This window comes from Rhincodon typus, unplaced genomic scaffold (genome assembly GCF_021869965.1).
Source record: "Rhincodon typus isolate 14 unplaced genomic scaffold, sRhiTyp1.1 hic_rhity00001165, whole genome shotgun sequence".
In the NCBI taxonomy this organism is placed as follows: domain Eukaryota; kingdom Metazoa; phylum Chordata; class Chondrichthyes; order Orectolobiformes; family Rhincodontidae; genus Rhincodon; species Rhincodon typus.
This window is the reverse complement of record NW_025966803.1, coordinates 1,687-25,674: the sequence shown is the minus strand read 5'-3', so window position 1 is coordinate 25,674 and position 23,988 is coordinate 1,687. Positions and strand designations below refer to the sequence as shown.

At 40.0% G+C, this 23,988-nt stretch overlaps 1 protein-coding gene across 1 annotated transcript; it reads left to right on the top strand.

Annotated features, from left to right (window-relative positions):
• Positions 1–1,302: 1,302 nt before the first annotated feature.
• On the top strand, positions 1,303–23,672 carry ccdc24 (coiled-coil domain containing 24; the record flags this gene model as incomplete). Its single annotated transcript, XM_048592408.1, has 3 exons — positions 1,303–1,475; positions 20,224–20,396; positions 23,505–23,672. Coding segments are annotated over exons 1-3 (509 nt in total), but the record flags the coding sequence as incomplete, so codon positions are not given.
• Between the last annotated feature and the right edge of the window lie 316 nt (positions 23,673–23,988).

The window sequence follows — 23,988 nt, the reverse complement described above, 5'->3', positions numbered from 1 at the left end:
GATGTTTCAAGTATTTATGGATTCTTGGAAGAGTACTGACGGTGCATCTACTATCTCTAGCTTCTTCCTTTAAAATCCTACTGTTCAACCTGTCATGTCCAGTTGACATACTGGCCATTAACCCCTTAATTTCCCAAGCACTTTTTCTCCAGTGGTGGTTATATTTATTCCCTCCCATCTTTTGCTCCTTGATTATTTAGTGCTTTTATGGTCCTCCACGTTTATAAAGATTCAGCATAGCCACTCTGATTTTGTACTCAACAGTTTTATGTGTGAAACCCAAGAATCCTTACGCTTTGCTAACTATTCTCTTAATATGAAGTCCATTTTCAAAGACTGGTTTGAAAATGAACCCCTAGGTCCCTCTGTTCCTGCACAGTATTTATTTACTTTTCCTGTTCCGTTTGTGGAACTGCTTGTCTTGTCTGTATTAAATACAGTCTGCTACTTGCTTATCCATTTGATGTTGCAGGTGATTCTTTTCATTGTCATTGTTTATTACGCTTCCTTTGTTTGGTAACATCAACAAATTTGAAATTCTCTTCTGTTTTCCAAAATTTGAATAATTTGAACTTCGGAAAGCATTGACCCTTTGTTTACCACGACTCTCAACTTTCATTCCAACTTGCTTATCCTGAAGCCAATGAGCTTCATTTACAATACAAAAGTTGAACTTCATTTCTAATATATTGTGACTTTTTTTTATTGGTGCTTTGGGAATTTAATTGATCAACGCCATCTATTATTCTATGAAAATTTTAAATGAATTTCATTTGGATACTTGGCAGAATCATGAGCTTGCATTTGTGTTTTAGCAGAACAGGCATTTGAATATGCAGCCTGGCACAGTGTTTGAGTTGTCTGATCTGACAAGTGTTAGAATGTAAATGGAATGCTTCTGTTTTCTGTCAACATAACAAGTGCTAATCAGTTGAGATGATTGCAGGCTGCTTCACAATTCAATTTTAGAAACAACACGACCTCGATTACAATGAGTAAAATATTTTCCAGCTTCATGAGCCTTCTGTCTCGGGTTAACGCATGTAGACCTACAATTGCCCTATTATGTAAATCGCCTAACCCTCCTTTCCCCCTTTGAGTCCCACTCTAATCCTGCTACTTCCTTTTTTTTTAAACAACCTTTTGTGCATATGTTCCTAGAATATCCATCAGTGCATTAGCTGGATTGAAGAGTCCTGGTAGCTCTATCACAGAACACAATTTGGGAAATAATTAGAAAATTTTACAGAATTTTCAAAAAGAACAAATTCCCTGATTTCTAATGCATCTGGATTTGACCTGCAGCTATGAATGTGAACTGTACCGAAGGAGACAATAGATTTCCTGATAACTATGAGAAACCTTCATCGCTATGGAACCTTATAGAGGAGTGTGTCCCTCTATGTGAGAGAAATGAAATCAGGAGGATTTTAGGTGCAACTGCGGTTGACCTCAGCCTGGACTTGCATGCAGAGGTGAGAACGATCAGTTTTATCTATCAGTGACTTAACTCTGGGCAAAACTATGTATGGCTGGTCAGGTGTTTCAGACATACATTCACAAACTTATGGCACAGAAGGAGCCATTAGATCTGAATGCTAACATTGGCTCTTTGAATGAGCTCGGAGATAGCAAGAACTGCAGATGCTGGAGTCAGACAACAGTGTGGAGCTAGAAGAACACAGCAGACGAGGCAGCATCAGAGGAGCAGGAAAGTTGATGTTTCAGGTCAGGATCCTTCTTCAGAAACATCAACGTTCCTGCTTCTCTGTTGCTGCCTGGCCTGCTGTGTTCCTCCAACTCCATTGTTGTCTTTGAACGAGCTGTTGTACTTAGTCACACAGTTCATTTTTTTTCCAATAACCCTGAAAGTTTCTCATCCTCATGTACCTATCCAACTCCCTTTTTAAAATCATTAATGCAGTTGGCTACCACCACCATTTCAGGTCAGCCATTGTACATCTGACAACCTTGAATGAAAAGAATTATCATCTTCCCTCCAGATCCTTTTCAATGGTTTGAAATTTGTGACCTCTGGTTATTGACCTGCTCACCAAAGTAGATACCTGCCTGGATAGTTCACATGTGAGACTGCCTTTCCTTAGGCCAAAATAAATGTGTAGGATCAATGTAATTTTATTTTGGCTCATCTTGGAAGCATTGGACTAATCAAAAATGATATATCTGAAAGTGTGGCCTCAGAGGCATTACACCACCAAAGTATTGCATGCTTATCAAGACTGTAAAATGTCATAATTTGAAGTAACCACTCAGCTGTTAGGATGCAGAACAAATGCCCAATTACTGATAAAATCTCAATGAATCACTGGTAATATGTCAGCAGAAACTCAAGAAGTCATATTGTCTTTTCCTTTGCACAATTCAGTTTGTAAGCAAGAAAGAAAGCTTCAAAACGTGACTAATTAGAAAAACTCAGAAGAATTATCAAAATGTATTCAAAATTGGATACTTAAGGTTCGAAATGCCTGGGAGACATTTCGTCCCATAGGATTAACCTTCAAATTTGGGAATTTCATTTGGGTTGGTGTTGGAGATTTAACATCGGCACTGGAAAATTGTGGAAGAAATGCACAGTATAAGTTGTCATTTCTTGCCTGCTCCTGCATGTGTGATAACGTGATGGAAAAAGACAGTGGAGTACAAGCTTTTGTGAAGAAATTCGTTGTGAGATCCTACTGTTGAATTCTAATAGGCATTGCGTAAAATAGGTTGTTGCCCATTTTTATCCCCCTCAGAGGGCTGACTGTCTTTGGAACGCTCTTTCTCAATTGGCAGTGGAAATAAAGTATTAGAATATTTGTAAAGTACAGGTGGGTAATCTCTTTGTAAGCAAGGGGGTGAAAGCTTCCCAGGAATAATTGGGAATGGTTGGGAATAATGAGATCAACTATGATCTTGTAAGGTGTACAATATGGTCCCCTTATCCAAGGAGAGATATACTGGCATTGGATGCAGTCCAGAGAAAGCTCACAGGGTTGATTCCAGGTATGGACGAATTTTCTTAGGAGATGTTGAGTTGTTGGGGCTTGTACTCATTACAGTTCAGAAGAATGAGAGGTGAAGCAAAACATATGTGATTCTTAGGGGTCTTGGCATGACAGATGTGGAGAGTTGTTTCCCCTTCTAGGAGTGTCTAGGACCAGAGGGCATAATCTGAGTAAGGAGTCACCCGTTTATGACGGATAAAGAGAAATTTTTTCTGAGGGTAGTGATTCTATGGAATTCTTTACTAGAGTCTGAGTCAATTTGTATATTCAAGGCTGAAATAAACAGATTTTTAATCAATAAGGGAATCAGTGTTAAAGCATTAAAGTGCAGTTGAGGTTTATCAGACCACTCATGACTGGTGGAGCAGACTCCATTGGCTGAATGGTTTGCTCCTGCTTCTACATCTTAAGCAATGCAGTTGGAAAATGGCAGAGTTCCCATCCCATCTGATAAAGTGCCTCTCCTATCACCAAACTCACCATTGGCAAGGGCGCAAAAATCCACTTCAGATCAAATGACCATGTGTTCATTGGTGACATGACAGTGGTACAGGCGTGAACTTTCTTGAGAAGTGTAACAGCAACAGTAGGTTCTGGAAGAACGACAAATTGACTATGGGAAGCATGATTAAGAACAAGTATCTGTTATAATCTTAGGTATGTTTTTTCAAGTGAAGAAGGTGGGATAAAAGAAAGGATCCACAGTTAAAGCTCGATCCACAAGCAATGCCTTAGTAAATCTGCAACTGAAGTGGAAAATTACTAACGAAATAAAGACTCGGCCCAATGTGAAACTTTCATTTTAATTTGTTCCTAATTCCAGACTTCCCTTCGGACACAGCTAGCCCTTCCTTGATGGAGTTCTTCCATTGTAGAGTTGGTATGGCATTACAGTACTGTATTTTCTAGAAAAATACTTGTTTTTAATCCACTAGCCAGTGTTTAGGCTGGTTTTTATTGCCTATCCCTAATTGCCCTGGAGAGGTGTTGGTGGGCTGCTGTCTAGAACTGCTGCAGTCCATGTGGTACAAGTACATGCATAATGCTGTTAAGAGGGCATAGTGAGATTTTCACCCAGGAACAGGATGATGTGTGGCTTGGAGGGAAACCTGCATGGGAACACCACCATCTGCTGCCATTATTCTTCTAGATGTTAAAGATCATGGGTTTGGAAGACGATGTCTCGGTGAGTTACTGCAGTAAATCTTTTGCTGCACTTGTACATCTGTTGTGAAAATAGTGACTATTGAAAGTGGTGGATGGAGTGGGCTAGTTGGTATCAAACTTGAGTGTTATTGGAGGTACATTCATCTAGACATGTGAAGAGCACTCCATCACATGCCTGATTTGCGCTTTGTGAATGACGAACAGGCTTTCAAGCAGTCAGGAGCGATATTCTCTCTAGCCTGAGACCGCTCCACACTTTTGTGCATGGTTGTAGAGCTGTCACACAGATTGCAGGGTTAACTTCCGGTTCTGAGGTCACTGCATGCACGGATTCCAAAGGCCTGCACAGTATGGGGAAAAAAAAAGTAGAGACTCTGTTGGAGGTGAATTATGCATTGTGGAATTTTCTGCCCCTGACCTGCTTTTATGTTAAGTTAGCTAGTCCAGCTTAGTTTCTAGTCGCTGGTAGCCCTCAGGATGTCAGTTCGAAATAGTGATGGTACTTCTATTGAGTGTCAGAAGGAGATTGTTAGGTTCTCTTGTTGGAAATGTTCAGAAATCACATGACACCAGGTTATAGCCCGACAGGTTTATTCGAAAACACAAGCTTTCGGATTATAGTTGATTCGTCAGATGAAGTGAGAAAGAAGCACACAGAATTTGTTAGTAAGAGATCAAACGGTCATACAATGTTGAGGTTGGTTGGCTCGCCGAGCTGGTTTGTTGTTCTGCAGACGTTTCGTTACCGTGTTTGGTAACATCCTCAGTGCAGCCTCTGATGAAGCGTCAATGTGTTTTCCCGCCTGGTTTTTAAATTCTGGGGTCCGTTGCGATGGATTGCCTCACTTCCAGGTTTCCTCCGTAGTGGAATGTATATGGGGTCGAGTTCAATGTGTTTATTAATAGCATGCCTCGTGGAATGCCATGCTTCCAGGAATTCTCGTGCTTGTTTCTGCCTAGCCTGTTCCAGGATCTTGGTGTTGTCCCTATCGAAGTCGTAGTTCTCCTTGTCCATGTGGATTGAGATGAGTGAGTATTGGTCGTGTCTTTTTGTAGCCAGTTGGTGTTCATGTACTCTTCTTGTTAGTTTCCTTCCTGTTTGTCCGATGTAGTGTTTCTCACAGTCTCTGCAGGGGATCTTGTAGATGACATTGGTCCTGTCCATGGTGGGGAGAGGGTCTTTAGTTCGAGTGAGCACTTGTCGTAGGGTTGATGTGGGCTTGTGTGCCACTCTGATGCCCAGCGGTCGTAGAAGTCTTGTGGTGAGTTCTGACGTGTTCCTGATGTAGGGTAGTGTGATGAGTGTGTCGGGGCGTGTAGAATCTTTCTGATGCTGTTCCTGTAGGCATCTCCTGACCCAGTTCTTTGGATATCCATTATCCTTGAACACTTGGAAGACGTATTCCTCCTCCTCTTGGTGTAGTTCCATGTTGCTGCAGTGTGTTGTTGCCCTTTTAAATAGTGTTCGCACGCAGCTTCGTTTGTGCGCGCTGGGATGGTTACTATTGAAGTTCAATACCTGGTCTGTGTGTGTGGCTTTTCGGTGTACTTTCTTTTGCAGTTCCCCATTTGTCTTGCGCTCTACCATGACATCCAGGAATGGGAGTTGTTTGTTCTTCTCCTCCTCTCTGGTGAATTTTATTCCGGTGAGGGTGTTGTTTATGAGTTTGTGTGTCTCTTCTAATTTGGTCCATTTAATGATGACAAAGGTGTCGTCTACGTAGCGTATCCATAGTTTAGGTTGGATTTGCGGAAGGGCAGTCCTTTCCAGTCTTTGCATCACTGCTTCTGCTATGAGTCCGGAGATGGGCGATCCCATGGGTGTCCTGTTGATTTGCTCGTATGTTTGGCCGTTGAAGGTGAAGTGGGTGGTCAGGCACAGGTCCAGTAGTTTAAGCATATTGTCCTTGGAGATGGTTTCACTGGGGTCATGTTCTTGTTCAAGTAGGATTATCATTGTTTCCCTTGCTAGTGGTATGTCTATTGATGTGAATAGGGCAGTGACATCAAACGATATCATGGTCTCTTCGTCCTCTATCTTTATGTCTTTGATGGAGTTGAGGAATTTTTGGGCTGAGTGGATGGAGTGGGGTGATTTGTTGACTAGGTGCTTGAGTCTTCTTTGTGGTTCTCTGGCTAATTTCTGCGATGGAGTGCCTGGTAGGGAGACTATGGGTCTGAGGGGGACTTCTGGCTTGTGCACTTTAGGGAGGCCATAGAAAACCAGGCGGGAAAACACACCGATGCTTCATCAGAGGCTGCACTGAGGATGTTACCAAGCACGGTAACGAAACGTCTGCAGAACAACAAACCAGCTTGGTGAGCCAACCAACCTCAACACCCCCAACCCGAGCTACAGATCTCCTCCAAAACCTTAGAGGTCACACAACTGTTGAGGATGTATTAACCAAACCTAAGATGCTTTAATCTTTAATCAATTAGAAGGTTTTAATTGATTAATATGTATATGTAAATCCCTGAATTTCTTTGACATCACTGTCCTGAGAGAACTAAAGGTTTTGTCAGTATAAAGAAGTGACATTTTAGGTCAAACAATGCATGTTAGGTGTGAGGCCTTGTTTAGAATCTGTTTGTGTTTCGGTTTGGAATCAGACTGTTTTATTTGTAAAGTAGGAATTTATAAACTGCCACCTTGGCTGACTGCCTATAAATTGTACTTTGTTCAAAAAGCATGCAATGTATGTGCATGGTATATTGGCAAAACCATGCAGGCGCTACAATAACACATAAAAGGACACCAAACAACAATCGCAAACAGGGATGTTCCCTCACAGCGGAGGAACACTTCAGCAGTCAAGGACAGTCGGCCTCAGCTCTTTGGGTAAACATTCTCCAGGGCGGGTTTTGGGATACACAACAACACAGAGTCGCCAAGCAGAGGCCGATAGCCCAGTTTGGTACCCATGATGACGGCCTCAACCAGGATCTTAGGTTCATGTCACACTACAGGTGACCCCACCACACTATACACACTCTCTCACGCATACACTGGCCCACACGTGTGCACACGCACACACACACTTGACCCCACGTGTACACGCACACACTCACACATTCGTCCCCGCATGTGCGTGCACACTCACTCTCGCCCCCAAGCACGTATGCGCGCGCGTGCGCACAAATCCATCCCCAAACGCACATGCACGAGCACACATGCCCTCGAGGGCGTGCTTGCGCTCTTTCTCTCTCTCTTCCCCCCGCCCTTGCGCACGCACGCGCTCTCTCTCTCTCCCCTCCCTTGCACATGCACGTGCCCTCTCTCTCTCCCCCATCCCTTGTGCGCACGCGTGCTCTCTTTCCCCCTTTGCGTGCTCTCCCTTTCTCCCCCCTCCCTCACGCTCCCTCCCCCTCCCTCGCGTGCGCGCGCTCTCTCTCCCCCCTCACACCCTCTCTGTCCCCCTCCCTCACGCACGTGTTCTCTCTCTCCCTCCCTTGCTCTGTCTTCCCCCTCCCTCGCATGTGCTCTCTCTTTTTCCCCCCTCTCTTTGATCTTTTACTCATAAATTCTGTATTCTGTGCACTTCTTTCTCACTTCACCTGATGAAGGGGCTACAGTCTGAAAGCTTGTGTTTTCAAATAAACCTGTTGGACTATAACCTGGTATCGTGTGATTTCTGACCTTGTTCACCCGAGTCTAACACCGGCACCTCCCCATCATTGTTGGAGAAGCTCGTGGCTTTGCACTTGAGTGGTGCTTATGTTATTTTTACTTATCACCGAAACCTGGTCTTGGTATATTTGGACACTAACTACTTCAGCATCTGATGAGCTGCAAATGGTGCTGTACATAGTGCACTGACCAGCAAACATCTCCACCTCTACCCTTTGTGATGAAGGGAAGGTCATTGATGAAGTAACTGAAGATGGTTGGACCAAGGATGCTACCATGAGGAGCACCAGCAATGTCCTGTGGCTGAGATGATTGATTTCTAACAACCTCAACCATCTACCTTTGTGATTGCTATGACACCAAAAAGGTATGACTTTTTCCCGATTCAAATTGACTTCAGTTTTGTTTGGGCTCCTTGATGCCGAACATGGTTAGATACTGCTTTGATGCCAATGGAATGCACTTTTAATTGCCCTCCCTGCTGTTATCAGCCTTTTGAATGGACCCCTCAAATGTTAAGTCTGATCCCTTATCTCTTTCTCTCTGCACCTTTTCTGCAGTTGTAACACTGCATTCTCTATTCTGTTCTAGCACCCTGAAGCACTTTGTATAGTACAATCTGCCTGTATAACATGCAAACATCACTTTTCACTGTATCTTGGTACATGTGATAACAATAAATCAATAAGTCAATCAATCTTGGTTAATTTTGGGACAGTTAATCCCTGTTCGTACCAAGGCTGGAATGGGGCCAGAAACTGAGTGAATCTGCCCAAACTGAGAACAAGCACGCAGATTATTGTAGAGTAAGCGCTGCTTGACCGCACTGTTAATGATGGTTTCCAGCACGTTGCTGATGATTGAGAGTAGTCTCATGGTGCAATAATTGGCTGGGTTGGATTTGTCCTGCTTTTTGTGGACTGGACATGTCTGAACAATTTTTCACATTGTTGGTGATGCCAGTTGTAACTATACTGGAACCGCTTGGCTAGGGACATGGCAAGTTCTGGAGCATAGGAATTCAGTCCTGGTGCTAGAATGTTGTCAGGGTCCATTGTCTTTGCAGTATTCAGCACCTTAAGTTGTTAATTTATCACATGGAGTGAATTGAATCAGCTGAAGATTGACATCTGTGGTGATAGGTTCAAGTAGTTTTTTGTCCCCCTCTTGGCTTTTCCTTCACCACTTGCCCCAGATGTAGTCTGGCCTCTTTTTGCTTTAGCACTCAGCCACTTCATTCAGTAGTGGTGCTGCCAAGCCACTTTTGCGAATGGACATTACAATTCTGTGTTCTTGCCTCCCTCCGTGTGCCCTCCCAATTTTTATTCAACACAGAACTGATTTCATCACCTGTGGAGATGGCACAGGAGATTGTAATCAGCATGTGGGTTCTTTGCCAATCTTTGACCTGATACCATGATACTTTATAGAATCTGGAGTCAATATTAAATATTCATAGAACAACTCTGCCCACTGTATACCTAACATTAGAATAGAGTACAGCCAGAGATGGTGATGGTATTTTCTGGGACTTTGTCTGTAAGGTATACTTCTGTGATTGTGATTATGTTAAACTGTTGCTTGACTTAGTCTATGAGAGAATTCACTCAATTTTTGCACAAGCCCCCATATGTTGATAAGAAGGACTGTGCCAGGTCAACAGGGCTAAATGTGCCATTTTTGTTTCCAGCTCCCTAGTTGATGGCAGCTGGTTAGGTTTTGTTGTTTTTAGCAGGCTTTTCTGCAGTTTGGTATAACTGAGTGGTTTGCTAGGCTGTTTCAGAGAGCATTTTTCAGTCAGCCATGTTGCAATGCATATGGAGTCACATAGTCAGACCAAGTGAAGAATACAAATTGCCTTACTATAAAGGAAAAGCTCCTTCCTCCTTCCCTAAAGAACGTTAATGAACCAGATGGGTTTTTACTGCAGCCAAGGCCACCATCAGATAAGTTTGTAATTCCAGATTTACTAATTACATTCAGATTTCATCTTTGACATTCAAACCCCCTTCCTCATAGCATTAGCTACATTCTGGATTATGACTCCAATGATAAAACCGTTACTGCTACCCCTTGCTTATTATTTTGCCTGTGTTCTACCAGTATGTTACACGACAGACATAAATTCTTCTTTCTAATGCGTGAGAGAAGAAAAACTTGCGTTTTTAGAGCACTTTACTTGACCACCAGTTGTTGCAAAATGCTTTACAGGCATTGGCATACTTTTGAAGGTAGTCACTGTTCAAACGTGTGACATGTAATACTCAAATTGTGCACTACAAGCTTCTACCAATAGGGCAATGCATTTAAAAAAAACTCATTAGTAGCACATAGAAAAGAAGTGGAGTGAAGAAGCTAATGGAAGGCATTTGTCTTCAGTACACAGTTTTGAATGGGTGAGAGTAGAGGGAGGATTCACGATCAGGTGAGGCTGTCACAATATGGAACTGGAATCATGAAGGAATGGCTAGGTAGGTGTCATAGTTCCTTCCCTTCCCTGAAAGCTGGGTGAAATTGTTGGTGTTTCACATTTTATTTTTCTGCTATCAAGCCTTAAATTATATTGAATTGCCATGAGCTTCATTACTTCCGAGTTGCTCGTCCAGCACCACAACCCTGTACCATGATGCCATGGAATTGGCAGAAAAAAAAATAAAATTTTCTCATGGATTCAAGATCACTATTGCAGGCAGAAATACATGGTTGGCAAAGGATTTTATAGGTCTTGACAAATGTAATCTTGCAACCCTTGTTGCCCTGTCACAGTTGCGGAACTTGCATAGACTAAATACAGAAGCTGACTAATTTCTCCAGGCTCTGCGGAACCTTTCCCATCTGTGTTCACGAAGGAGTGTTTCCTTGCATCAGGAGTAAGACTACATTCAGTTTAACACGTGGCCCTTTCTGCTGCACCGCCAGGTGACAGGTTAAAAATACAAACTGTTGCCATCTTAATTTGAAAGCTTTATTCCAATTTATTAACTCTTGGAACATATCCAGGAAAAGCAAGAATGTTTGAAATAGTTCATTCCTTCAGTCATTTATGATTTACAGTAGCTTAATGACTTATTTCCTGAAGTGATTTGCATTCTTAGAATTGAAATAACATGTTCCTGAGGCATTTCCGCCTTTTGAGAGTTCAAAATATTGTAATTGCACAAGATGCAAGCATACTGATGATTGACGTGTGTAGATTGGATGCTCATTCTGCTGTAAGGCTGGTAAATGAATGCTGATTTTTCTGTTTAGCTTGTGAAATTAGGACTTGAGTGAGTGAAATCATTTCTGATGTGTATGCCTGTTTATTTATGTATTTATATTCTAATAGGAGCATACGAAATGAGAGCAGGAGCAGTCAACATGGCCCTTTGAGTCTGTTCTGTTAATCATTAAAACATGGCAAACATCTACCTTAACTCCACTTTCGTACCCTTTTCCACTACCCTTTCGTTCTTTTACGCCCAACAATCTCTTGCTGTTCAACCTTGAATAATCAACAACTGAGCATTTGCACTCCAATGGGAAAGAGAATTCTGCAGGTTGATAATCTCTGAGTGATATAATTTCTCTACTTTTTAACCTGAAATGGCTGACCCCTGATACTGGGGCTAGCACCCCTATTTCTAGGCTCCACAGCTAGTAATCAGATACCCAGCCTCTGCCCTGTGAACTGCATAAATGCTTGTGATTGTGTCATTTGAAGCTTTTTGATTTCAAAGATCACTCAATTTTTTTCAAAAAAGATTTAATTGTGCATTTATTAAGACCATCACTATTTTTCTTTTATTTTTACAATCTTTTGGTTTGATACTGAGAGTTGAAATTAAGAATTAAACAGCAATTTCTTTTAAAAGAAAAGGGAACAAAGATTTTTTTTATTGGGAACTGGCCTAGAAAATAATGCAACTTAATTAGTGATCTAAGGACACTGTAGATGAATTGGCTCTGTGTGGTTGCTATGGTCAGGATTGGCTAGTGCTAACCAGCTAACAACAAAAAATGTTGATTGAAAAGAGAAAGCAAAAAGAGAACTGGTTTTGACTGGGTTTTGGCGGAGGCAGGGTGAGTTTTGAAAACTTTTGGACACTGGGCTGCTTTGTTTTGCTCTCTCTCCAGTTGTAGAGTTTTGAATGTTCTGAGAAAAGAATCCTAGTCTGTTAAGAAGTAAGTGAAAATTTCTAGAAGTCTTCTGAAACAGTTTACATTAACTGGTAACTTCAGAATTCAACCCCAACGAGTAGAGTTTGATTTGCCTATGAACAACCCATCGTTCAAGGATTTCTGAAGACCTTGTATCCGTTGTTTGAAGCTGTTTATTGAACTGGCAAATTAAATTCTTTTTTCTTTTTAATTTATCCTTTAACTGTGTGTATCTGTCTGAGAGTGGGGGTTATATTCAAAGAAGATTTAGGTTGGAGATGATAATTAAATTGTCTTGTTGTTTATCTGTGTCCTGCTAACTTAGATTATCAAAAATTAACAATTAATTATTAAGTTATAAACTTGGTGTTCAAGATCTGTTATTCATATAGTCTAGCTAGGAACAATTGAGCAATTTTCAGATCGTTTCATGTTTTAATTTCACAGTGTTGTGAATTCAATGATTATTGAAGTTGGTTTGGTTTGGCTTTCTATCCCTGTGTCCAGTCTCATATCTGTAGATGTGGCTTATTGTTATATTTTGTTTTATAATTCTTTTGCAATGCATCTTGGGTCATTGCATTAGGTTAAAGGTTCTATTGTAAGTATTTGTTGTTGCTGACCTCTTATGGATCTCCTGTTTTGTGGTCTATCCTTGCTGGCTGTCCCTTCATTCATCCAGACCCTTAATGCTGGAATTTGCTCTCTGAACTCTTTTTGGCTCTCCATGCACCCCCTTTCTTTCATTTTCTACATTACTTCAAGCTAGTGCTTGTAATTAAATACCAGACGGCACAAATTTAAAAAAATGGGAATAATGTAGGAATAGGAATATAAGACTAGAAAATTTATTTACCTGAATTTTTGCAGTACAGATTTTTGCAGTACAGGGAGTCATTTGATTTGCTATGTCAATACAATGTAAAGTAATTCCACTGCCTTCTCTCTTTTCATAGTGTCATCTTCTAAATATTTATGTAATTTTTTAAGAAAAAGACAATGGCCTCTTCCTTTGTCACTCACTGTGACAAAACATTTTATATTTAAACAACCTTTTGTGTTCATGAGCACCCTTCATAATTTTAAATTGATGACCCCTCATCAGTGACATCCTGATCTGAAGAACTGCCACTTCTTCTGAATTATTAAGCTTTTTAATAAAGAAATCTACAAAATCTCCTTTAGTATCTCAAGTTTATCACCGCAGCAGTATATTTTCCTGTAGCTGGGATCATCTGGCTTTCTAGGGGCCAGGTTGTTCAGTTGTCTCATAGGATATGGTTCAGAATAGTGGCAATAGGATGGGTTCAATTCTCATTGCAACAGAAGTAGACTTGTGACCTGACTGCTCACCTGGCCCTGAGAATGGAAGAGAATGGCAAGCCATCTCTGACAAAATGTTCCATGAAAGCAGCTCAGGATGAAGCAGCTAATAAGCCAAGGACACGCCTTTGAGAACAGCACAGGTGAATAAGTAAATAAACCCATTTTATAAATGGGGTATCCAAAATTACAAGTTGCAATCTAACTGCGGATTAAAGGTTATTCAGGATAAATGCATTATTACCCATTATTTTTATAAGCTACGGTCTTATATATGTTACTAACAGATTTACTTGTCTTTTTATGGTTACAGCTGCTTAAACTTTTGTATTATAGCATAATGTGTTTTAATCCCTTGGCATCGTCAATCATCCACACCCTTCAGTGCCTTATCATTTAAGGATGTATTCTCATTCCTTGATGTTTCTCCGCTCAAATTGAAAAGAAAGGAGGACAACACGCCCCCATCCACATCAACGGAACAGAGGTTGAGAGGGTGGAGAGCGTCAAGATCCTCAGTGACTATAACCGACAACCTGTCCAGGACTTCCCACGTAGATGCAATGGTCAAGAAGGCACAGCAATGCCTTTTTTCCTTCAGGCAGCTCAGGAAATTTGACATGTCCATAAGGACCCTCACCAACTTCTACAGATGCACCATTGAAAGCATACTGTCCAAGTGTATAACAGCCTGGTTTGGCAGCTGCTCTGCCCAGGACCCTAAGAAACTACAGAAGGTTGTGTGCACAGCCCAGACCATCATGAAAGCCAACTTCCCATCCATGGACTCCATTAATGTGGCTTGCTTCTGCAGAAAGGCTGCCAACATCATCAAAGACCCATCGCACCCCTGGTAATGATCTCCTACAACCTCTTCCACTGGGCAGAAGATACAGAAGCCTGAACACGTGCACCAGCAGGTTCCAGAACAACTTCTTACCGGCCATTATTAGATTGATGAATAGACTCAAATAATGCTGATCTTGCTAATGCTGATCTCGCCTAACGCACACCTTTTGCAGTGTAACCTTATGCCTCTGTCTCAGTTGTTTTACAACATTTGATCTGTACATCCTTGCTTATTATGATCTGCCTGTACTGCTTGTAAACAAAGCTTTTCACTGTACTTCGGTACACATGACAATCAATTAATCAATCATGTTGATTAGATGATTTGCCCAGATCTTAAATAGGTTAGTGGAAAATTACTGATATGATGACTGCAGTTTAATTTGATTCAAGAAACAATCTGATGCATTTCTGGTCAGATAATGAGTTAAGGAAGTGGTGGATAGATAGAGTCATAGATTTACAAAAGAGCTATTAACCAGGCCTAATGGCTTCCATCCATCTGTCTCTTCCATTAACTTTACTAGTTGATCTTTTGCTCTGAAATTTGACAATAATCAACATTATTGGTACAGTGATTTTAGTGAGGACCTGGTATAAAGCAGTGAATAAAAAATGTTGTACACGTAGCAGGGTAAAGTTTTTACCGAAAACCATATGAAATGTGTGTGTTATTTATGAGGGATAAATTACATTCGGGGTGGAGAGAAGACAACAGTGTAAACATGATCAGTACGTTGATAATTAGAGTTTTTGACTTAATTGTACAGTAATGAAATCTTAATAAACGAAGCCTTTTAAGAGTTCTGTTAAGCACTCTGAATAATCTGTTCATATAGTTTGGAGTTTGAGCTGTTAGTGTATATTTGATCTGCTTTTGACAACGAACTAGATTTTGTTTGTGAATTAATTAAATTATTAAGGAACCGTATGAGGATCTTATATTGCCGGACCTGGCTTTCATTTTGCTAGTGATATAACTCAATCTGCGTCTGTATTATTATGCCTGAGTTTATAAGAGTAACTCTGTCTCCATACTCGTGCTCTTGCGAAGTTCTGTAACCACCCCAGTCCTGCTATCGCAACTGTCTGTTCTCCCCTCAGCCCCCACTGGCGTCACCACTGCAAATTTGCATCACAAGTAGACAGGGTGGTTAAGAAGGCATTTAGCATACATGTCTTCATTGCTCAGACCTTTTGAGTATAGGAGTTGGGATGTCATGTTGAGGTTGTACAGGACATTGGTGAGGCCACTTTTGGACAGGGTGGTTCACATGTGGAATGAACTGCCAGAGGAAGTAGTAGATGCAGATACAGTTACAACATTTAAAAGATATTTGGACCGGTACATGGAAAGGAAAGGTTTAGAGGGATATGGGCCAAATGCAAGCAAGTAGGAATAGTTTAGTTTGGAAAACTTGGTTGGTATGGACAAGTTGGACCAAAGGGTCTGTTTCTATGCTGTATGACTCTGATTCTGTGACTCCTCTCACAATCCCTATTATCAGGGAGGAAGGGTCACCGGACCCAAAACATTAACTCTGTTTTTTCCTTCACAGATGCTGCCAGACCTGCTGGGCTTTTCCAGTAACTTTGTTTTTGTTCCTGATTTACAGCATCCACAGTTCTTTTGGTTTTTATTTCCTATTATCATGACCCTACTCCTGCCTTGCAACTCTAATTCGTCTGCTCCTCCTCTCGTAAGTCTCTGTAACTGCCCACTCTGCTCTCACACACTTCCTTTACCTCCCTGCAATTGTCCCCCCCTCCTGCTTCCTCAACTTTCTGCAACCTCCCCCCCTCCCTCCCATTTTAACTTGCTGTAATCCCTCTGCCCCAAGCCAGTATTGTTGCAACTCTCTTTCACACATGGCACCTGTGAATACAGTATACCTGGACACCTCCCAGAGACTATAGAACTCTTATGGATGAGATCTTCACTTCCAACACCTGTAAATTGGCAGGTAGCATCAGTGGAGCTCAAGGTGGGGAAGGGAGGAGGTGGAATCAAAGCATTGAGCGAAAAACAGGTCTCGAGGCATTCTACTTAGAAATAGAAACATCGATATAGACTTGATCTATTTAAACTACAACAGGGAACTTACCCGTTGCAAGTGAGACCTATCGTAGGTGATTTATTGATGCTGGGTGCCCAAACTACTGTTTTATATTTATAACATTATAGCTCCTCTCCCTAATGGGCTATTTAAAAATAAATGTGGCCAGGAAAGATAAAGCAGTCTTAAAACAAAATTCGCAGGCAAGGCACATCACTTCTGCAATGTTGTAATGATTTTTAAATTTTGATGATATTTGCATCATTTTACTGTTGAACTACATTGTGGATGCCGTAACTATGAACCAGATACTTCCCTATACATAAGGAAAGGGTCTCAATTGTGCATTATCTGGACTGCATTACTCTTCAGAATATGTCTTTATATTTTTCAGGGCCTAATTTAAGTAATGTTAATGGAATATGGAGAAAGGCCGTTGTGTATTAAAACTAAACATGTTTGTTCATGTGTTCTTTTCCAGAAAAAAAAATGCCGCTTAACCTAAACTAGGTTAACAATCTGAGTTGCCTTCCACATAAACAGGAAATATCCAACCTCTGCACTCTTCATTTCCCTGTCCCATTATGTCTCCCCTGATATTTCACTTGACATGGCTACTGAAGACTTTCCATTTGACAGAAGTTAAAACTCTAAAACAAAGCTCATATTGATGGGAGCTGCAAGTTGTGAGATTGACTGCAGTTTAGAACACAGACAGCACATCATTATTTCTCAATTAGTTGTATCTATAGCACAAATAATTCCATTCAGCAAAATAACTGGGATACCAGTAAGTAGTAAGTGACTTTGCCAATATTGACTGAAACATTTGAGTATTAATCTATCATTTGAGCTGTAAATAGTTCTGCATATACCAAACACAATACTTCTTGGGGGTGCGTTTCCAGTAGGAAACGGAACTTTTGGTCAAGCCATTGATAAAACAGTTGACCTTCTGTGTGTGTTGCCTTACTTCCTTGTAGATGCACTTCATATATTTGAGAGTTAGTTAGTTTAGTTAGCTGGTGAGCTGGTTTGCAATGCAGAGCAATGCCAATGGCATTGGGTTCAATTCCTGCAACAGCTGAGGTTACCATGAATGACTTTCCTTCTCACCCTCTCCCCTTGCCTGAGGTCTGGTGACCCTCAGGTTATGCCACCATCAGTCATCTCCACGGAGAGAACAACCCTATAGTCTGATAAGGCTGTGCCAGCTTTATGGATATATGAAATGTTAAAATAGACTAGATGTTGACTTAATATGAAAAGAGAGTGAATTAGCAGCCTGAAATAACTAGCTGAAAATGCACAAGTATAAATCTGTGCTGTTGCTAATCTTTCACCATGTATGAAAGACAAATAAAGGCATTTTTGTAAACCTTTTCATCTTTTTTAAAGGAGTGTTGCATTTAGGTGTAAAAGACGAACCAGTTTGAGTTGGAGCCTCACCGGTAGAATCACCTTCTGCACAGCTAACCAATCATATTGTTTCATTATTTTAAACCTCTCTGTTAAGCTACCTGTCAGCTTTCTCCGTTCTAGATAAAAGACAACTAGCCTTCCCAGCCTCTCCTGATTGATTTAAATCTATCATCCTTGTAAATAATTTCTGTAGCTTTTCCAAGGCTGTTTGTAGTACAATGATGAGAGTTGTTCACAGCTTTAAAAGCAGTTCTAGATTAGTTAGTATAACTTTGCAACTTTTCGCTTCTGTTCTTCTGGAAATTAACCTCCAGCAATTTAACTTGGATTATTCACAGTGTTACAATGATGCATTGTATTTAATATTTCTTGGAGGACTTAAATTTTGATGGATTGTAGAAAAATTGATGGATTTCAAGTTTTATGGAAATAGCCTCGAGTGATTTCTTTAAAAGCGGTCAATGACAGGTCACTGTACATGTTGCAGTTTTTTTTTGTAGAAGCTTGAGGGGAAGGGCTTCCCAATTGATCTCTCTGTTTTCTGCAAGGAAATCCCTCTTATTGAGTTCAGGGTGAAGTCCTATCTGTTCTTCTGAAAGAGTGATTAATTTTATATTTCTTGAGTAAGTTGGAGACAACTGTGCATGATTAGTAACTTGACCACATGTAGCATGTATTGGAAAAACATATTTCAGAAACATTCTAAGCTTTATCCTACTTGTTTTCTGGTATATCCCTAAAGGTCAGGAACTTTTTTTAAAGTGCACTTATTTTCTTGAGGACGGTGTGTGCATATTTTGGGATATTTAGAAGGATATACATTTATACTTTTGTTTACTGACTATGTGTACTAACCAGTTAAATAGTAAACTAAAAATTGCATTTATTAAACTAACATGGCTGATTCTTTTATTTAAAACTTGATATAGATTAGATATCTTGTTGACCATTTTTATAACCTAGAAAAGTCCTTTTATGTTGTGATCGATGGAGCTGGGGACTCGAGTAAGAATCCATTCATTCCTCTAGCCTCGGTCATGTAGACTTTTCAATTTATATTGCAGGTTTTAACCATTTGTGAAAATACACTCTTAAGCTGAACTGCTCCTTTGTCCCATATTGCCTTAGTATAACTGAGGTCTTTTGGATGCCTGGACCTCTATTCTCATCTTAGCAGAGTTTTCTGGAAGGAAGACAGATTTACTTTGTTAGTAATATATGGTATTATGTTTCTTTGCTTATAAAAAAGACTTAATTTCCTTTGATTGAATATGTGGCAGATTTAACAGTATATGTTAAAACTGATTGCAAATGAACAATTTCATAATTGTGGGCCTGGAATCTAATGTAGGCTAGATGGGATAAGGATGGCAGATTTCCTTCTGCAAAGAACCTCAATGAACCAGATGGGGTTTTACAGCAATCGGCAATGGTTACATGACCATCCATTGGCTAGATTTTAAATTCCAGTCTTTTATTAAATTCAACCTCATCATCTGCCATAGTGAGATTCAAATCCCTGACCCCAGAATATTAGCCCAAGATTCTAGACTTCTAGTTCCAATGCCAGTACATCTACACGACTGTGATGATACTGTGCCTTTAAAAGATGTGTTCTGTCCTGTTTCTCTTGCAGAGGCGTTCTGTCACAGTTTTGCCAATGTGTCTGTTCCCAGCAGACAGTTTTGTAAATAGCTATGGGTTGCTCCCTGGGTGTTTATTTGGAGCAAGACAAAAGAATCATGAGTGGACGAGGTGAGGCTGACAGACCCAGAGGACTTTGGTTTTGCTTTCAGTTGTTTTTTTATTGTTGGTTAGCTGTTGGAGCAGATGGTTAGTGTTCTCTCTGCTGCTATTCTGAAGACTTAGACAGAAAGTTTAGCTCTTAGAAGTCAGAAGGGCATTGTTTTTTCTCTACTGGACTAGAGATGTCAGCACGTGAGAATAGTAACTGTTTTGCTGCATTGCATTTTGCCAAAGGGTGTTTATGGAATGCTGCCCATGTTGGAACAGTTGATGAATAGTGGATAAATGATACATTGTCTTGTTAGCATGTCAATTATGTAAACTCATAACGATTTTTCATTTTGTTGCATTTTAATTGCATTGTAAGAATGAAATGTATTTTGATTAAGACTTAGCAGTGGACCAATCGAATCATATCTGGAACACAGCACCTAACACTTTCCATTAAAATAAAATAAAAGTTAGAGTCCAGCCTACCTTCATAAAATATTTTGGTGGATGTTGATTGTGCTGGTTTGGTCTCTTAACAGCCACTACCCCCCATTTCTTTTCAACGTGTAATCACAGAAATCAGCTGAAGATCATTACTTTTCAAATGGCACTAACTTTCAATAAATCAAACTCCAAAAATAGAATAAATCAATTGAATTCTACACTACATGGAATAATGTAGCCTAGTCTGTCAAATCATGTAAAAAAAACTGTTGAAGCTAATCTCTAATTTATGCTGCTTTATGACTACTTGATATTTGACTGACTTACAGCATGTCCCAGTGAAGTGTCATCATTCTTGGCTAACCATTATTTTCCACTTATTCAGTCATTGCTACAATCAACTTGTTTGTTTGTTTATAGCTTTGAATATTGGTCTCAATTTTAGGTGTCCATTTTACTGGAAATGTGGCAAGGGATGAAAGCAACCAGATTGAGAGTTTCTCAATTACAAGCTTCACGTACAGCCCTACCAGAGGCTCCTGTAATCAAAGACCTGCTTCGGCAAGAAATCCAATTTTTGCTGTTAGATATTCAAAAAAGAGCACAAAAGGAGGGCAGGTAGAGTATTCACAAGATTTCTGTATTCTGTGTGTTTGGTAAAAATCTCCTAAGACAGGCAAAGATACTAGTTTGGCCTTCTCAAATACTTTTGTGTCATATGTGAGGAGACACAAATTACCAGCTTCTGTTTGTGAAAAAAAAGACCCAAATTAGCTCAGCTGTTTAAAGTTTAATAATATACCCATTGGAGAAAAGAAATGCATTCAACTCTAGCATATACATCACAAATTTCAGGATTGAAGGGAACAAACAATAAGAAATGCTAATTATTTGTTTAAGAATGTGAACAGTATATGAATTGACACAGATGATCAAATACCATAAAAATAGAGTAATTCTTTATCTTTTCCATCTATGGATGTGCCATGAGTAGAATTGAACTGATTACTAGTGAAAAATAATATCCTGGAGTATTGCTTTATATCTGAGGTTTGGTGAGAATTTCATGTGGCTTAATGATTTTGGTGGTGCAGTCTATATATCCCTAGCTGATTGTCTACAGGATAATGTAAACAGATTTGTCAGATGGGCAGATTAGTGACCGATGGAATTTAACCATAATAAATGTGAGATGAAACATTCTGGAAGAAGTAACAACACATTGAAGTACTTATGATTGACAGGATACTAGGACGCTCAGAGGAACAGCGAGATCATGTGGTGCTTGTCCACTGATCCCTGAAGATGGTAGGGCGGGTTCATAGGCCTGTTAGAAGGCACATGGGATGCTTTTATCAGTCAACGTATTGTTTACAATAGGGAAGTTATGCTGAAGCTGTACAGAACTTTGGGTTAGGTCACAGTTGGAGTACTGTGTGCATTTCTAATCACTGCTCTAGAGGAAGGAAATGATTGCTTTAAAAATAAAAGCTGAGTGGCCTTATACCTGATTGCCAGATTCTTGCCCACAGTGTCAGGGTGTGATCACTTGTTAATGCTGAGATTTGGTTTTGCCACTTGCTACTTCTTCCTTTCAGTTTTTAATGCACACTGCAATGCCTCTGAAGCCTATCGTCAGCACCTTCAAGTAGTCTGACCTGATGGTGAAGGGGGAAAAAGGATACTTGGCTCAGCTCCCAAAGAAGTTGGCTTTGCTCTTGTTGCGATTTCCTTCTTACCTCTGAGGCCAATTGAACTGGTCGCAGATGCTCATCAGTCTGCTCACCATCAATAGCTTCGAGCAGAAGGTGGTATCATTATTCATAAACACAATTAGTAAAATTAGGTCACATGGGATTCAAGGTGAGGTTGCCAATTGGATATATGATTGGCTTAATGGCAGGAGACAGAGAATAACGGTAGGGGGTTGCTTTTCAGACTGGATGCTCGTGACCAGTGATGTTCCACAGTGATCGGTTCTGGGTCCTCTTTAGTTTGTCATTTACATAAATGATTTGAATGAGAATATGGATGGAATGATTAGTAAGTTTGCAGTTGACACCAGTTTTGGTGTCATCATAGTAGAAAATGAAGGTTTTCTAAGATTACAAAGGGATCATGATCAAATGGGTCAATGAGCTCTGCCATTTAATATGATCATGGCTGATTCAACACTTCAATGCTTTTTACCTGCACTATCCCCATAACTCAATGCCAGTTGTAATCAGAAATCTATCAACCTCCACTTTAAATATACTCAAAGACTGAGCCTCCACGGTCCTCTGAGATTGAAAATTCCAAAGATTCACAAACTTCTCAGATAAAAATACCCTTCATCTCTGTTCTAAATGGCATTTTCCTTTTTTTAAAAAAAATAGTGCCTCCAGTTCGAGACCTCAACCAATACAAACATCTATTTTGCATCTACCTTGTCCATCCAAAGAAGGGTAATATCCAAAACGTTGACTGCTCCTTTCCTCCAGATGCTGCCTGGCTTGCTGGGCTCTTCCAGCCTACTGTTTGTCTACCTTTAAGTATTTTTTTCAGCTTCAACAAGATCACTATTCAATCTTCAAATTTTGAAAGAATATATGCTCAGGTTGCCTAGTCTCTGTTCAGAGGACAGTCCTACCAACTTAGGAACAAATCTGGCAAACCTTTGTTGCACTCTCTCTCAACTATGATATCTTTCCTGAGATAAGGAAACCAAAACTGCATACAGTACTCCAGGTGTGGTCTAACCAAGCTTTTATATGATTGAAACAAGATTTCACTGCTCTTGCGACAAAGACTAACATTCCTTGAGCCTTCGTAATAGCTTCCTGTGCTTGTGCGTTTACCTTCAGTGATTTATTGGCAAGGGCACCCAAGTCACTTTGCACACGTACACTTTCCAACCTCTCGTTGTTTAGCTGTTCTCCTACTTATTTGGAGTCAAGATATAACACGGCTGTAGAGTAGAAGGATCTCATTACTATTGCTTTTGAACTAATAGTACTATATTTGGTTCATACCTAGCCCTAGAGAGAGAATTTATTGAGGAGTTCTTATGAATCAAATAGTATTGAAAGGAACCTAAGGGAATTATTGCATCCTATTGAATTCAGTATTTGTAAATCTGGAATCTGACCTCTGATGTGAGATTGTAAATTGATTCTACTGCATAAAATAAGAAAAAGAAATATCGTATTTCTGTTTGAAGATCAAGGCTGTGTAGAGAAATCCTTTTCATCTTTATACAGCTTAGGGTCATTGACCCAATTTTGCATTAACCCCAAGGTGTACCTGTCAGGATCTTTTGATGTTATTAGGTATGGTATACAGATCTTCCATTCTGGAGCATGATCAGTTATGAACAACAAAAATATAATGTGTGATTAAAAATGTTATAAAGTCCAACTATTAGTGTGTTGGATCCATCTAAAGAATGCAAATTTACATAGCTCAACAGATAACAAATTTTCCTATTTATTCCAGCCTTACACTAGGTTATAGTACACTAATAGTGTAAAATTGCTTCCAAATGGCTATCTGTTGTATTTTTAAAGGGTTTGATATTCTCAAGGGCTTGAATTTCACACAAATGGAAAAGAAGTATGGAAAAACAGAGATTGGAATAAACCTTGTTACTTGATTGTTACCACAACCATTCATAAAATTTCAGATAATAATAGGCTGACTGGTTTCTATGTCTGAGTCATGATGGATACAATTTCCTTCCTTCAGAGGTAACAATGATGCACTTGCATCTTATAATCCTGATGTTGTCAGTTTCGCCATGGGACAAAGTAAAGTTCAAAGCACCATGAATAAACCTGCAAACACAGCGGATTTGATAGACAAGCAGATGGGAGTAAGAACCTCTGAAACAAGCAACAGGAGTGAGAATGGAAGGTTGGTAAAATTATACTATATTACAGCCTTTTTCAATAATTATGTGTTAGGATAGTATGTCCATGATTTAATTGGATTACATTTTACTGATGATTTATTTTTGAGATGAAAAATAACAGTTCCAAGGGTTCACTTAATAATTTATGTTCGAAGTCTTTCCTGGTGGTGTTAATTTGCTGTTCAATTTGCCCTGTTCTGTATCTCCTTAGCAAGGTATCAGTGATGATAATGGTTCTTGCCATATCTACAAAGGTGTACAATCCTTGCTTTATCCGTGTTTTAGTATAAGAGATGTTTTGACAGAAGAGTTGATGAC